We start from the raw sequence: 17,290 nt of genomic DNA on the forward strand, positions 1-17,290 counted from the left end.
CAAAGCAAAGCAAAAACAAGGCGCACACCACAGGGTCTGAGAATCCTAGAATCATTTGAGTCAGAAAAGACCTCCAAGATCAAGGTCCAACCATTAATTTGGCACTGCCAAGCCCACCACAAAACTATGCCCCCAGGTGCCATATATACAAGTTTCATTAAAATCCCTCCAAGGATGGTGATTCACCACTTCCCTGGGTGCCAGTGCTTGACAATGTGTGCCTTGCCATGCACACACCTTCACCTGCCATGGCTGAAGGACGTGGCACCCAGGAGAGATGTCAATGTCAAGGCAATAATGGTGCTGATGGATGGGAATGATGAGTTTCCCTAAACCAGCGAGTAACTGCAGCCTCGCTTTGGAGATCCCAAAAAACTCCAGAGCTGGGATTCAGAGCTTGCAATGCAATCCATGTTAGTTTTCCAGCTGTGTGATCACCTTGGAGTGAAAAGGCTAAGGCTGGGAAGCCAAGCAGGGATACCATGGAGCTGAATTTCCTTCCCAATGAAGCCAAGAGTAAAGCTGCATGGGCTGCATCTTGCCATAACATGGAACGGGCACCATCTGCACTAAGCACTTGGTTATCTCCAGGGTGGTTTTGGCAGCCTTGAAAACCATCCATCAGCAGGGGGTTTTGGCTTATGGAAAACCTGCAAGACACTTTTCAACACAGAAGTCCAAATGATACACCCACAGGCTTCCTGCTTCACCATACCCTGGGGTCACTCCCACCATTAACAGCAGTAGGAGCAAATCCATCACAGAGGTCTGGCTCCTGCCAGTTGTGCTCCAGCAGGGAACACATCACAGCTCTGATCACACGGTTCAGGGACTGCTGGGTGTTAGCAAATGCCTGCTTGCTTCTGCCATGCTGAGGAAGCAGGCAGCAAACTCTGTTTCTTGATGGTTTGTTGGTCAGCATCAAGGATGAGCATGGGCCTGAACTCTAAATAGATCTGATTTTCCAGTTGGTCATCTGCACCAAGCAGCAGGGTTTGGAGTTTACCTGGTGTTCAGAAAAAGGGAATGCAATAAATGTACATAAATATATACACACACATAGCCATCTCTATATGCTCTGGGTAGATTAAAAGGTTTCTCAATGAAAAAAAAAATCACTTCATTTTCTCATCTTTACTGCCTTCAAAAACATTTTAATACACAATATATGGCTGAAGAAATAAATATTTTCCTTTCTCAAGCATCTTCCCAGACAACATTTGACTTTTTTTTTAACCAAAGCAATTCATCAAAACTGTCATGAAAATAGAAATATTGTTGGACCATCCATTAAACTATCCCCACAAAATGCCACAGACAAAACTCCTGGCAGCATATTCACTGTGCAGATCTGATGTCTCTGCACCCACTCTGCAAAAGCCCAGTTTGCATTTGCTACGTTCACATTGCTAAGTTATAAAAAAAGGGCTGCATATGCTGCTGGGAGATCTGGTGCTGCATTTTGGGGAGATGCTGTCTCCCCCACCCCCACAAACCACTGCTACATCATTAATGACTTTCTCAGCACAGCTGCTCTGAGCATCCACACACACAGGTTCCCTTTTGCATACGTTCTCACAAAGCTGCTCACACAGATACAGCCCATCAGCAAAATGTAAAAATAACTGAAAATATATAATTAGGGTGGATGCACTCTGGATTTAATAGGGGTTTTATATTTCTTCCTTTGCTGGCCCATAAGGCACAAATCCTGGATGGAAGGAGGCTGATGGGGAGGGAAAGAGAGGGCTTTGCTGTGGTATATCTTTGGCAAAACCCTCAAATATTTTTCTCAGTTTTATATTGTCTGTATTTTTTATTGAGCACTACAGAGAAATTGCAGCAGATTGATTCTTTCACAGCTCCCCAAAGCTGAAATGCTTTGGAGCCAAAAGCTCAATGCCTGCCAAACTTCATAATTAACTGTAATAACTCTTTAATTTGAACTTTAATTCAAACACCCATGTTTCAGGGGGATTGTAGGAAAAAAAAAAAAAAGCAAAATAAACCAAAGGTAACTAGTTCTGGTAAAATATAGAACCAGCCCCAAGCTTGTGCTGTGCCAGAGGCAATTGGAGATCAGTTGTCCTATCCTGGTAACACAGAGACCACTCTGGGATGGAGAGGCATTGTCCCAGTCCAGCAGAAAGTGAAGTACACTGACACCAGACACCAGGAAAGTAACAGGCTCAAAGCTGCTTTCACTGCCCTGTATGGGAGGTCTTCCAAGGCCACCTCTAGGGATGAAGGGATCAAAGCCATCAAGAAGGCCACCAGCTGGGAGTTTTATCTGAACCCGAGGACAACATAGGCATAATTAAAAAAAAAAAAAACAACATAAAAACCCCAAACCAAACCAAACCAAAAACCTAATAGCAACTTAGATAAATTTTCTCTAATGCAACCAATTTCACACATTAAATGGCACAGAAATTGGCTTCTTTTCCTTGTGAAGGAGGGTGGAGGGATATACAGCCCTGGATCTGTTCCCCCAGTCAATGGTTTTTAACAGTTCTGTCACTGCAGTGTGAGCTGGACTGGGAAGCACCAGGAGCACAGGAAAAGGAGGAATGTTCATGCAACTCCTCTTCCCAGGTAGACACGACTCAAGCTGTCAGATGGCTCATGCAGCCCCAGAGCTCTCCCAGCCCAGCCTGGCTGAGCTCACCATGATGGGTCCTTTAGGGAAAAGCAAACTGTTGACACAAGGAGCAGGAGACAGAGCAGGAGCAGACAGGGAACGGCGATGACAGAGCTCAGGAATGCATTCACAAATTTGGCAGGGCTTCAGAGCTGTCAGCCCAAGCCTCTGGGAAGAAGTTGAGGACTAATATAGACGTCTGGCTTGCTCTGGGTTGGAGGACACCAAGGAGCATCCACCTGCCATGTGGATTCAGCCTGGTTTGAGCCGGGGTCAGCCTGAACAGTGGTGACTTTTCAGCATTTCACAACTAAGAGCCCAACCAGTGATATTAAGAGAAATCTCTGCAGCACTGTGCCCCATGGATGCCAACACCCCCACAGCATCATACCGTACCTAAGGGGCAAGAGTGGAATGCTGTGACTTGTCACTCAGAACTGAGAGCTGGGCAGCTGTAATGAATGTACTGATAAAGAGATTGAGATCAATAAGCCTGGCAGTTCCTACCAGCAAATGAATGGCTTTCGGTCTATGGGATACAGAGTCGTTAACTACCCAATCACCCTGCTCACTGTCATTAGCGAGCAATCGCCGTGTGTATCTGCTCACCCTCCTCTATTCCCCATCCATCTCCCACTCCCTCAGTCCTGCATGGAACTCTTCTATCCCCATCCAGTTCTGCTCACAAACAGGCTCTGACATGTCTCTTAAGGCAGGCTGGATCCGAAGAGGGGGAGAGGAAGGATTTCATTTCCCTGTATCTAAGCTGCTCCTGTAATCCTGCAAGGAGTCTTCCTTTGAAGCACTAGCCCAGCTCGGAGCAGCTGGCTCATGGCCACAATTACTTCCACTCCGAGCACACACAAAAAGCCAAGCGAGAGGCCAAGGAGGGGGTGCTGGGATTTGAACACCAGCGAGTCAATCAAAGGCAGCCGGTGTTCATTAGTCCCTGTGCCTTCCCCTGTCACGGTTGCCCCATTAGGCAGGGACAAGGAGTCTCCCCGTGGGTCAGCCAGGGCCACCCAGGAGCCAGCGGAGAGCCCAGAAGGCAGAGGAGGACTTGAGGGAGTCAGAGTCTGAGAATGCAGCCCCAAATTGCCACTTACAGAGCCTGTCTTCTGTGAGCATGGTCAGAACCACCCCATTGCAAGGCTATTTCCATTTTTCTTGCTTATCCTAAAATCAGGGGGAAAAAGGAGAGCCTACCAAAGGAGTTTCAGGTGTTGCTGGAGAGAAACCAGCAGATATATTTTCATTCAGCAGTAGGGTAATGAGGGAGGCAGGGATGTTCCCCAGGGAACTGGAGAGGAGCTCCAGAGCAGGAGGGCCATTAGAAACAAGAGACAGCAATTGCTCAAGGTTATGGCATTGGCAAAAGGTGGCAAAGTAAGAAGTGGTAAGTGGCACAGAGATGAGTATTTGGTGCTTTAATAGTACCAGATTAGTTGTTTCTTAAATAAAAAAGCAGTAACAACAAGGACCTGTCTTTGTCACTGCTCAAGGGCTATGACAAGGTCTTCCAACCCAATCCAGGGTTGATTTAGGGTCCACCAAAGCCAGAAGGACTGCATGTGGGTCAAGTCAGCCCCATGTGTGTCTAGATAACTGCCTCTCTTTGCTGAGTTTCAAGCCTAACACCAACCATGCTCTTTTGCTTCTGTGTTCCCAGGTCCTCCCAACTCTCGGCTGACCCAGACTGGTGTGGAAGGCTCTTCCCTCTCCCAGGAAAATGGGGACTGATGGTGAAAACCCGGTCCTGAGGAATGTGGTCATCAGCTTCAACTTGCTTCTGCTGGGCGCTGTCCTCAAGCCTTTTGAGTGCCGGCTGGAGATGACAACAGAGCCAGCTGAGAGGACAGCGGTGGATGAGGCAGGTGGCCTCACCAACTGCAGCCCACCTATCAAAGAGCAGCCCATGGTCTTCCACCACATCTACAACATCAACATCCCACTGGACAGCTGCTGCTCATCCATGTTCAAGTCTTCGGCCGAGGAGGTGAGTTCAGAAGACGACCGGCTGGCAGAGTACACGGAGCAGACCTCCGACAGCGAGAGCCAGGTCACCTTCACCCACAGGATAAACATGCCCAAGCAGGCCTGCAAGTGCTCCACCTCCCTCCCATCCCTGCAGGAGCTGCTGAGCAGGATTGAGATGCTGGAGAGGGAGGTCTCCATCCTCCGGGACCAATGCACCTCCAATTGCTGCCAAGAAAATGCAGCCACAGGTAGTAATGCCATCCTGTTAGCTCTTGCTGGGGACTGAGGGCTTGAGTGAAAGGCAGGAGAAATAATACAAAACCTGATGATGCCACTCAGAGTGGTGACAGAGGAAAAACAGTGTTTCCCTGTGATGGGGCTGTGGCTTTAGTGAAAAAAACTTAGCTTAAGTCTTCTAAGCCAGGAAAACCCCTGTGAGGGCTTTGATCACTTGAGTGCCCACTCCAAAAACTCCATAATGGAAAGAGAGCTGAACCCCCCTTTAGGGATGAAATTACGGCTGGTTAGGGGTGAGCAGGCGGATCTCACAACTCTGCAGTCCTTCCAACACTCAGACATCTGCCACTGCTAGTGGGACAGGGAGCAGAGATGTAGCTGCTACATGAAATAAGCAAACAAAACCTATAAAAACAAAAAGGCACAAAACCATCAACATGGTATTTCATCTGAATAAGATGTACTCTTGTGGAGACCTCAAAGAGGTCCCATTAGGGTTACTCCAATAAAGGCAGCCCCTCGTTTCACCTCAGATGTCCCTCAGGGTCAGGAAAGCAGCATTCAGCTGAAATGAGATGGGTCAGGAAGGTTTGGGCTAGCAGCTGCATTTCCATGGTACAGGAGCCAGCATATTGATAGTTTTCCTTGTCTTGAGGAAGAGGGGATGTCTCAAAGGGTATCCATCCCAAATGCAGCCCAGCCCTGCTTGTGGCTTCAATGCACCAGGTCTCCCTGCAGGGAAGAAAACACTAAGCAAGGAGAACCACACAGGAAATCTTTCCAGGGGACAACTGTTTTTTACACCAAGAACAGCAACAGAAAGGATGAGAAATTAAAAAAAAAAAAACAAACAATCCTTTTACCCCCAATACTTCCTGCATTTTGTTTTAAAGTTTTGCAGCTATACTGTGATTTTTTTCCAGTGGTACCCCAACACCTCTATGAGTAGGACACATGAGAATGAAATAGGTGAAACCAATGCTCAGGTCAAGAGTTCCACCAAAGGTGTGTTGGTCAGGGAGGGAGAAACAAGGATGGACACACAGCAGGGTGGCTTGGGCTGGCATCTATCCTGTGGTCAGTGGAAGTCAATGCATTTCCAGCCATGGCTTCAGCCCACATCCCTCAGAATGCCACATTCATCTGCTGCATTAATAACTAAGAGAAAACAGGAAACACCAGTCTGTGCAAAGCGAGGGTTAAAATCACGTAGGAAATGCTATGGGAAAAACCTGTTTTAAAGGAATTAATTTGAAACCTTGATGGGTTTATTTGGGTTACTTGCAACATACACAGACAGTCCCATTAAACATTCATTGCTTGGTGGAGCCCTCACTCCCATCACAGATGTGCCAAGTTAAAACTGGAGTAATTCAACTTATTTTTACCAGAGTTGCTTTCAATTCACTGCAGTGCAAAGGAGATCAGGATCCCTACCCCACCACCCAAAGCATTTCCCTGAGGAAAGCCTCTTTCCTCCAGCACACTTAGAAGCATCCTCTCTCATCTTTTGATAACTTAACTAGAGGCTGAGATCTGAAGAGATCCTGACTGGCATTCCCAGTATTTGCAGTTTGGATGGGAATTGTCCTGCAAAGTAACCCAAATGGGTCTGTCTGGCACAGCATGTAACTGAGCTGCTTTTACATGTGCACCTGCTACATTCCCCATTGGAAGAGCTGCTCAGAAAAGTCAGCTAGGATGGAAAATGTAGCTGGAGATTTGGTGGGGGGTCTTTGGGGTGCAAAGGTTTCCCATGGTTTGGAGGAAGCACAGAAATGGTCTCTGTTCTTCCTTGGTTCACATGAGGAAAAGCAGTAAAAATCAGCAAGGAAAAGTTATCCTGCTGAGGATAAATCCTTAGCTGGAGCAATGGCTCTGTTTCAGGGCAAAACTGGGAGCATTAGTGTCAGTGACTGGTGCCTTCATCCCCATCCTCCCTCCTCACCCCAGAGCATCCTGTGCAAGGCTCCCAGCTAAAGAGGGGGCATTAGAGGTGCTGGCCACAGAGCCCAAGTGCTGTCCCTGCTTTTCCACAACCTCAATGTGCCCAAAGCCAACAGTTCTGTCTTTGTCAGGTTCACCAGGATAGGGATGAAGATGACGCCTTTGGGTACATACCTACTTTTTATAGGAGAGCGAGAAAGCAAATGGGGATCTCTTATCTATAAAAAGGAGAAGTGGGTAGATGTGAGACCAGAGGAGTCATGGCTAATGCAGGGGGTTTGGCCAGGGAAGGTTTTTTTCCCAGTAGGAGGTCTAGGGAAGTTCCTATCAACTGAGTGCTGAACTGGAGAGAAACCAAAGGGAGCACCTGCACCACCACAAGGCTGATGGCACCCATGGTTACAGAAGCAACAGCTCCCTAGGGAAAGATGCACCCGAACCCCACCTCGACCCCGTACCACAAATTCTTCCCCTTTCAGCCCTAAAGGCATCAGTTCGCCAGAGCTGGGCATACTCAGAGGGAGGACTATCCCCACACACACACCTGCCCCCTTCTCCAGCCCTTCAGAGGGCTGACGTGAGACCAAAACTGACCTTTTTCCACCTCTCGCCCGGTGGGTTCTGACCCTCGGTCCTGCATCCTTGCAGGGCAGCTGGATTACATCCCGCAGTGCAGCGGCCACGGGAATTTCAGCCTGGAGTCGTGCAGCTGCGTGTGCATGGAGGGCTGGGCAGGCAGCAACTGCTCCGAGCCCCGCTGCCCCGGGGGCTGCTCCAGCCGCGGCGTGTGCCTGGAGGGCCAGTGCATCTGCGACAACGACTACGGGGGCGAGGACTGCTCGCAGCTCCGCTGCCCCGCCGGCTGCGGCTCCCGCGGGCTCTGCGTGGACGGCGAGTGCGTGTGCGAGGAGGGTTTCACCGGGGAGGATTGCTCCCAGCTGCGCTGCCCCCGCGACTGCTCGGGACGGGGCCGCTGCGTGAACGGCACCTGCGAGTGCCAGGAGGGCTTCGCCGGCGAGGACTGCGCAAGGCTGCACTGCCCCAACGCCTGCAGCGGCCGGGGGGTCTGCCGGGATGGGCTCTGCGTCTGCGAGGAAGGCTTTGATGGGCAGGACTGCTCAGCAGGTAGGGGTGGGTGGGGGGGATGTGTGAGGAGAGCCAGATTTGAGTGCACAAGTAAGGGTTTCAAGGTGCCCAGAGTCCCGTAGGAGTACCGTGAAGCCTGGGAGAAATCTGTACCCAGCAGCACGCATCGCTTAGGACACACTGAGTGAGGCCCCACTGTGTGGCTACCTCCCTGTTATCCCTGTCCCCAAAGACACCATGGACAAAAGTCTGGGAGGTGAGTAAAAAGCCAGTGAGGTTCATCCCGACATGGGAGCTAAACCCTTAGTGCAACAGGTTCTCCTGAGCCTTTACCTTGTTATAGCTGTTCAGACAACCACAGATAGCACATAACCCCAGCCCCAGCCCCTGTCCCAGCAGCAGACCTACACAGCCTCCCACAGCAGTGGAAGAATAAGCCACGCACATGCTGACACTCTCTGTACCTCTGCCCTTCCCACCAGTGTCTCCTCCTGAAAACCTGCGGGTGACAGGGATCAGCGACAGCTCCATCGAGCTGGCTTGGGACAGCCCCGGGGCAGCCACCGAGTACGTGGTCTCGTACCAGCCCGCGGTGCCAGGGGGCACCCAGCTCCAGCAGAGGGTGCCTGGGGACTGGAGCAGCATCACCATCGCGGATCTGGAGCCAGGTGTTGCCTACAATGTCAGCATCTATGCAGTCATCAGTGACGTCTTCAGCATCCCCGTAACCTCCAAGGTGATGACTAGTAAGTATCCCACCGCACTTGTCCTTTGTTACCCAAGTATCCTGGGGGGATGCTCAAGCTGGCTCGCTTTTTCCATAAAAACCTTCTAGCAGCAGAAACTTGAGCCTTAAAAATAAATAAATAAATAAATATTTGTTACATTACATTTTTTTCCTCAGAGAAAATACTACAATATAACATGGAAGTCTCAGGTTCTCCTCCCACTCCTGAATGGATGATTTCCCCGTGATGACTCCCCATGATACAGGGAATAGTGCAGCAAGAGGAGATGCTGCTGTGCATCAGGAGAAACACAGTCCTGACCGGGACTGTGATGCACAGAGGAAAACAGGAGTATCAAGCTGCAATGCCAGCTTCCAGAAGGGTTTCTTGGAGACTAAGGATACAGAGGGCAGGGGAAAAAACAGAAACTATCCAGACACCCCTCTGCAACCCCATAATTCACTCTGTTCACACGATAGTGCAGTGGGATGCTTCAGTGTCCATAGGTCCAGGCATTTCCTTCTTTTCCCTCCAATCCACGTAGAACGGGGAAAAGGGAATTTTGCTGACAGTTACCAGAAGTTTCCCTGGTTTTGTTGCCCAGATAACAAAATACCCACAGGGAGCAGGGTGGGTACCACAGCATGTGCACATCCACCCTGCTCTGTTCATCACCCCCTGCTCCCTTCCAGACCTCGCCACACCGCAGGGGCTGAAGTTCAAGACCATCACAGAGACGACAGCAGAGGTGCAGTGGGAGCCCTTCTCCTTCCCCTTCGACGGCTGGGAGATCAGTTTCATTCCCAAGGTACTGCTGCCACACCCACGGCATTGCTGAAAGCACTCAGTGAGTGGATCCTAAATCAGTTTCCAATTACCCCCTTCCCAAAATACTCAGCCTGTGTTTGCCACTTGTGTGCTGCACATCAGGCTCCCCAGACACTGCCAGCCTGCAATTCCCCATAAGTTTTTGTGTCAAGACATACATGTCCTCAAAGAAATATCCCCCCAAAAAATTCAGTGATGGGAAAAAAAGTTTCCATGCCTCTTGTTGTTCACTCTCTTTTTTCTTTCCATCTCCTTTGCAATGACTCTTTCTCCTCCTCCTCCTCCTCTTCCTTGTCCTGCTCTCTACACTAAGGTCCCCAAAGCAGCCTGGATCAAAGCAAGCAGCTGCTGGCTCTCAGACAACAACCTTCAACATCCCCGAGTCACACGCACACTTAATTCCTGCCATGGAATTTTAATCGCAGTGACGAGCAGGTAGAAATCATGCCAGAAAAGATGAAAGGATAAAAATGTTGCCCTAAATACCCCGTGTTTTCTGTGCACAGCAACAAAAATTGTACATCAAGTATTTAATCTATATTCATAATTTCTACACCATTTAGCCATAAGTATAGCTTCAATTGTATTTGGAGCCTCTTTATGAGAATATTCAAGCCCCAGCAATAAAAGAAATGCTGATTAAGGGCTCAATTATGATGTTTTCACTTGTACAAAACCTTCACTGGAATCAAAGGCAGCTCTGGGCAGTGGAGAACTGCAAAATTTGGCCCCAAAGTTTTAAATACTCTTAACTATAAAGTATCATTGTACAGCAAGAAGCAAGGGCCCAGTTGCCTTAAATAACTCGATTCTCTCATTTCCAAAGAGTTTCTAGAAGATTCTTAATGCAGTGTTGGCTACATCCACGTGCAAATTGTGTCAGAAGTTAAAGCTCAGGTAATGCAGGTATAGATCCTGGGATAATTTTCAGTCACCATCAGGTGATCCTTCAGGATTAAATCTGAAAAATATAGCAATATCAGAGAAAAGCTTTTGTTAGGGAAAAATAGCTCTTCCAAACATTTCACTATTACTCAGGAATTAAGGTGAACAGCATCCCCCTGGAGCAGATCAATGTAAACCATTGGTTCTCTTTTCTGTTTTTAAGCTTAAGTTTTGGGATTTAAAGGCAGATAAGATGCGAAAGGATGGTTGTTCCTGGATGCAGGGTCTTGGGAAGGGAAGGGATGTAGCTCACTGGGCTTAAAAGTTCTGAAATCTATGAGTCAGGACATAAAGTCACAGTCATGCTCCTGCCCATCAGCTGCCAAAATTGTCCTCTCTTGAGTCTCTATCATCAGCATTTCCCCTAAAATTAGGCAGAGGGTGCTGTGTCCTTTACTGCCCCGCAATCAAAGCTTGCTTGGGTACATGCCAAAACATTGCCACACCTCAACCAAACCCAAAACCCATTCCCAAAGGCTAAAAACAACAGTTATAACTGCAGCATCACAACTGTGGTGAGAAAAATTGACCTCCCTGTCTTCCCAAAAACTGGGTGAGAAGATGCTGATTTGGACCTCAGCAGCCCAACGAGGATGCTTGCAGCTTCCTGCAGAGCTCTTTCCACTCTCCTTCCATGGTGCCCACGATGCTCTCACCCCCCACAAAACCTGGGTCAGGCAAGATTGCCCATCTGCTGCCTGCAGTGGGGATGGGGTGGGGAAAAGACAAAGAGAAGACAGATTTAGCAAAGAAAATTAAGAAAGGTAAAATGGCAATTGATAGCTAAAATGGAAGATTTCCTGTTTAATGAGAAAAGAGATGAATATGAATTGAGGGTTATGTGCAAAGATTTGTTTAGCATGTTAATAGTGAAGACAGCAGCAAGAAAAGATCCTTTGTCCAAACACTGGCAGGAAAGGTGACATGTGCAGTTGTTTAAAGCCTTACAGTTTTTCAGGGCAAAACCACAAGGCATAAATGAGTGTACTAAAGATGGTTAAAAAGGAGGGGAAGGCAAAATAAAGACCTCACAGCTTCATACCTATACATCAGCAACAAAAGGCTCCTGGCACCTGAAGAGCAGGAAAACAAGTCTAGCCAAGGCTTTAGTGTAATCATCTTCCCTCTTCTGGAGAACAGCAGAGGCACAAATGGCAAAGTACAGAAGCTGGGGAGGGAGGAGGAATGGGGAGGATTTTGCAGCCCAACAACACGAGTGCTCCACGCTTGGTGGGTGACTTCATCCCAGGTGTCTCCCTCCATGGTGGGGTGTGACAGTGTGATTTGAGGATGCAGAGCGGGCTGTGGAAGGATGGGGGGCACCTCCTCTCCATGCATCAATGTCCCCCAAAACACCAGTTGGTGGGTGAGGGTTAATGCTTATTTCATTCCCTGACAGAATAATGAGGGTGGTGTGATTGCCCAGCTCCCCAGCACCGTCACCACCTTCAACCAGACGGGGCTGAAGCCAGGGGAAGAGTACACTGTCACCGTTGTGGCCCTGAAGGAACAAGCCAGAAGCCCTCCCACCTCCGACAGCGTCTCAACCCGTGAGTGAGCCTGACCTGGGGGCAGCACAACAGTGCCCAGGGCTTGGTCCCAAAAATAAAGTTCCATCAGGAAGAGCAGTTGGCATCACATGGGCAGGGATGAAACTGACGGCACCCAGGTGCCCAAACATTGCAGCAACAGCTTCTTCATGAAGTATTTTGTCCCTCTCTCTCCTAAATTGCCATAAGTGCAGAAACCCTGGCGAGGTTAATGGGGTTGGGAGTGAAGTGCTTTTATTGTATATCTGGATAAATTATTCTTCTCTGCTAATCTCACATTTTGGAGGATGGATGCCGTCAAGAAATATCTCTACAAATGTATTACTTACTCATATATAACAGATTAAAACTCCCACCTGCTTTTATGTCACCAAATGCCCTCAACTCCCACCTATTCAGGCAAATCAGGCAGCAGGGCGGGGAGCCAGGAGCAACAGCATATCCCTTCCTAACCAATTTGTTTGCCCAGTCACTGCTCCACCCTTTAGACCAAAGAAAATTCAGGTGGGTCTTCTTGCTGAAGGAGATGCAGAGATGGGCAGGGCTCACGGGGGAGAAGAGACTCTTCACACCAGATCTGTTGCAGTCTGCCTTGAAAGCCAGGCAGACGTCTACTACCTCCATCTGAGCTGTTCTAAAAGGAAACAGCACTTAAATAGCTGCCGGAGGGTTGTAATAAGGTGCTGCTAATTGAGACAGCAGTGAGAGTGAAGGGAGGGTCCCTCCACCGCAGCAGTTTGTTTCAGGTCTGAGCTTCTCCAGCAGTCCTCTCCTCCTGCTTTGCTGCTGCTTTCAGCTCGACGTGGCTTAATAGAGACATCTCCTGGTCAAGCCCGAAATTTCCTTTCCCTGGGAAATCGGCAAAAATAGAAGCTGGTATTTCAAACTCAAGGGTTGACCAGTGCAGGTGGAGCGGTGGGCTCCCAGATCTGTGCTCCATGAAGGCATCCCTATGCTGGCATGTCTGCCTTCCTCTGCAGCACCCCCAGAGCTTTATCCCCATCACCTCATTCTTCCTCAACACCTTGTGCCAGGATCAGGCAGCAAAGGCATGGTTTTATGCTACACAGATAAGTAGACGTGGATGACCTGGATGACTGGACAACATGAAGCAGTTGGAGATTGAGGGTATGCATGACATGGTCCTGGCCAAGCTGGATGGCCAGCTCCTACCTGAACACTGGGCTTCCCAGCTGTGCTCCCTCCTCTGCTGTTTTGCCCCCAGACCTCACCTTACTACTCCAGATTCCTCCCTGTCTTTTTCTAATCCTCCCTGCTCCTTCCCACCCCTGCCCACAGGCTTGTCCCCCCAGAACTTCCAACCCTGAGGTGCAGCATTCAGCAGACCCCTATTATATACTGTCATTTTCTAAGATATGTAGTACATTAGGTATATGTGGCATAGCCTAAATTACAGAACTAAAAGTGGGCTTTTTCACCCACCTTGTGATCATCTAGGTGATAAAACAGGCTGCCCAGCAGGCCTTATGCCATGCATGAGCACTGCCATGACACAGGAGTGATGGCAAGGCTTGGCTCCCTCCATCCATCCATCCATCCATCCATCCATCCATCCATCCATCCATCCATCCATCCATCCATCCATCCACGTAGTGGTTAATTCCTGCTGGACTCAAATCATCCATCAGCCAGGCTTGAGCCCAGGATGTCCAAAGGTTGAGTGTTGGGGGATGTGGAGGAAGGAAGGGCCCAAATCTCTTAAAATAAAAGCAGAAATGTCCAAAAAGGTCTTCCAGTAGATCCTTGGTTATGAATTTATCTCAAAACCTTTTAGCTGAAAGGTTATTTTGGACACCCACCATAGCCCCATACCCAGTTAAAGATTCACTAGAGCAGTTGCATTTTCTTCTTTCTTCCCACTTCCAAGACACCAGCAGCTTTATGAGCTGATCCCTCAGTTTAAGGACAAACCAGGAGCTGGCAGCAAAGCAGAAACATTTCTAGAGACATTCCTCAGTTCTCAATGCTTGGATCTTGTCCTTGGCCCCACGTTATTTAACACATTGTCAACACCTTTCAAAAGACATAATACTGTTGCTGATAAATTTGCCAATGATGGAAAGGCTCAGAAAAGAGTAAATTGAGTAGAACATCAATAAAAGTTGTTTGGATAGTTTGAAGAGTTGGGCACAAAGGAAAATTACATGTTTTTCAATGCAAAAGTGCAAACAGCTATCTAAGAACAAAGAAAGTGTGTTGCAGTTAGATATAGGAGTTTTATATCCTGGGAAGTACCACCTTTAAAAACGAAGGAGGATTTATTGCTGACAATCAGCTCAAGAGAAGGGCATGAGTTGCATTATAGCTGTAATGGGTGTCAATGAGAGACCTGCTGGGTCCTGCTCTGGTGTTCACAAGAAGTGAAGAGGGTTCAGGAAAGAGCCAGGAGATTGTGACAAGGGACCGGGAACCCATGAGGACCAAACCCCCTAAGTACCTTGGGGTCAGTGTCTTGTCCCTTGCCACCTCTCTCCCTTGTCCCCAAATACTCATTCCAGCCACTTTGAAGGTCAGGTTGAAGCATCCCTGAAGCTTGATGTCCCCAAAGCTTCCACCTTTCCCCGTCCAACTCTCTGAAAATAACAGGTGCCCGTTTCCCCCCTCCCCCTGCAGTCATCGATGGCCCGACGCAGATCCTGGTGCGGGATGTCTCCGACACGGTGGCCTTCGTGGAGTGGACCCCGCCGCGTGCCAAGGTGGATGCCATCCTGCTGAAGTACGGGCTGGCGGACGGGGAGGGCGGGAGGACCACCTTCCGCCTGCAGCCCCCCCTCAGCCAGTACTCCCTGCAGGCCCTGCGCCCCGGCGCCCGCTACCACCTCGCCGTCAGCGCCCTCCGGGGTGCCAACGAGAGCCAGCCAGCCTTCGCACAGTTCACCACAGGTAGCTAGCTGGCCTTGCTGGGACAACTGAATTTTTGAGCCTCTGGCAAGCATGGGAAGATGGCTTCCTGCCATCTGCAGATGGGCTGTCCTGCAACAAGGACGTATCCAGAGAAAAACTGAAGGTGTTTTGCATCTGGGGTTTAGTGATACCTGTTTTTCCCCTGGTACAAGTGAGCTGGTGTTTAATGTGGTGTGCTAGGAGGAAGAAGTGGAAGGAAAATGCAATGTTTAAGATGCAGGGGTGAATGGAGACACCTGAATGCTGGTGCCTTGCATGCCGTCACAGAGCAAGGCAGAGCAAATGATTCAGCTCACCCTAAAATACACACCCTAAAACTGCCCTCTGCCCCTCCACTGCTAGTGGCTGTTTAGCCACTAAACCTCCAGTGCCAAAGGTCCTCTCTATGCCCTATGCCTCACAGGGATGCTCATATGGTCCTAGGGTGATCCCAGATGCCAGTGATGAGGCATGGATGGACTCAACCCCCCCATATTTAGATGGTAAACCCCAAACCAACCCCATCTTGGCCATGTCTTGCTGCACCATCAAGGCTGAACCTGCCTGGGACACACATCCCAGCTCCAGTGCCCGTTCAGACCCACAGCTTAGAACTCTAGAACTCACAGTTTATGTCCCTAAGAGCACCCACAGCTCAATGCACAATTCTCGAAAGCACCAAAGTGCTCAGCACAGGTCTTGAATTCGAGGAAACACTTGCTCCCGCTCAGCATCAAGAGCCAAGGCAGGTGCCTTGACCAAGGAATCAGCAGTCAAGCAGCTGAAACCAGCACAGCCAGAAACGTGGTTATCTTACTGTATGTCTTCTCTGAACACCCTAAGTGGTCGGTAGAACTTTAATTAATGTTAAGCCTGCAGATAGCTAATGGACTTAATTTACCGTGCCATAAAGGAGGAGCCAGAGCATGTATTTCCGTGCTGGTTTATGGTATATAAATTACTTTTCATGTACATTACTGCTGGATATGAGGCTTCTCCTGTAATAACTGTGATACATAAATTGTGTGTGTACAAGTCTTTATAGATAAATATTTCGGATGAGATACTTGCCCCAGCTGATTTGCTGAGTTGGCCTTCCTTGCTTTATTTCTAAAAGGCAACATAAAAATACCGCCCCCTGAAACTCAGATCCATCACCATTACCCATTGTCCACTGGTGCCCAGCCCCAAGCTGCTGCTCAGCAGAGTTTATTGTGCAAACCAGAGCAGATTCAGTGCACAGCCTAAGCATTACCAATAAACAAACCCTTTGGGCAATGTCTGAGTGTGAATGAGCCTGTAAAGATGCTCAAGGTTTTCTTCTAAAAGCAGCTCATACTTCAAGCATGGCTACTACAGAGCCCTTTTTCTCTTACTCACAGTGCCTCAGTTTCTTTAATATAGGGGAAAAGGGTTTTCTTTTTGAAATAACATAGAATTAGCTGCCAAACCAAGTTACTGAGGATGCTGCGAGTGCCCAGCATTCACATCACTCTCCTGGGTGGCACTCGCAGTCTGTGCTGAGCAGCAGGTGAGAGCAAATGTTCCAGCCCTTCCTGCCAGGATATGCTCTGGGGAGGAGGAACCACATGTGGGACTTCCTGGATGTCACACCCAGGTACCCCTCCACTGCTGTCTGGCTGTGCCAAGGCCGCGGGGTGCGTTCCCAGCGGTGAGACGGTGCCTCTCTCCCTTGTGTTGCGCAGAGATTGATGCCCCCAAGAACCTGCGGGTGGGCTCGCGGACCCCTGCCAGCCTCGAGCTCGCTTGGGACAACAGCGAGGCCGAGGCACACAGCTACAGGGTGGTCTACAGCACCCTGGCCGGGGAGCACTACCACGAGGTCCTGGTGCCGCGCGACACCGGTCCCACCACCCGGGCCACCCTCGCAGGTATGCGTGCACCCACGTGCCCTTCCTCCCCCTTCATCCTCCTCCCCTCAAGCAGGTAGGGCAATGGAGAACCCAAATCAGCACCAAGACTCAGTTGCCCTTGTGCTGGCACGTGTTTGATATTGTTTTGGAGTTTACTATCTACTGGAGAGAAGGTTTACCTTGGGATAGAGCTCATTTTCCCCTGTGTGGGTACACTTCCAAGGAATGCTTGGGTACACCTCCAGCAAGGATCTGTCCAGGTGGCAAATAGAGCTGGCAAGCAACAAAGTGAGCAATGACAAGAAGTCTGTTTAGGGTGATCTACAGGAAAATATTATTTCACCCTGCTCTTTCTCGCTTGTTTGGAAAGAGCAGTGGGTGATGATGCCCCGTGGGCAGTGATAGGGAGCCAGGCTGCCTGAGTTTTTTGCCTTTTTCCAAATTGGGCTCAAAGCAGACCCAAATCTAGAGATGCTGGTTTTGAGCAATTCCTGTAAGTGGTACATTATTCAGGCCAGAATAGGGGCTGCAACACCACCCACCTCCCACTGCCAGGAAAGCCCCAACACCTCA

At 49.2% G+C, this 17,290-nt stretch overlaps 1 protein-coding gene across 1 annotated transcript in view; it reads left to right on the top strand.

Annotated features, from left to right (window-relative positions):
- Positions 1–4,311: 4,311 nt before the first annotated feature.
- TNR (tenascin R) overlaps positions 4,312–17,290 on the top strand; it is a 31,109-nt gene continuing 18,130 nt past the window's right edge. The window contains exons 1-7 of the mRNA XM_015635741.2: positions 4,312–4,866; positions 7,451–7,927; positions 8,371–8,634; positions 9,309–9,424; positions 11,789–11,939; positions 14,574–14,843; positions 16,550–16,735. Coding sequence (XP_015491227.1) covers positions 4,371–4,866; positions 7,451–7,927; positions 8,371–8,634; positions 9,309–9,424; positions 11,789–11,939; positions 14,574–14,843; positions 16,550–16,735 — 1,960 coding nt within the window. The 5' untranslated portion in view covers positions 4,312–4,370. The remainder of the gene's footprint in view (positions 4,867–7,450; positions 7,928–8,370; positions 8,635–9,308; positions 9,425–11,788; positions 11,940–14,573; positions 14,844–16,549; positions 16,736–17,290) is intronic.

The sequence above is a fragment of the Parus major genome, chromosome 8, assembly GCF_001522545.3.
Source record: "Parus major isolate Abel chromosome 8, Parus_major1.1, whole genome shotgun sequence".
In the NCBI taxonomy this organism is placed as follows: Eukaryota; Metazoa; Chordata; class Aves; order Passeriformes; family Paridae; genus Parus; species Parus major.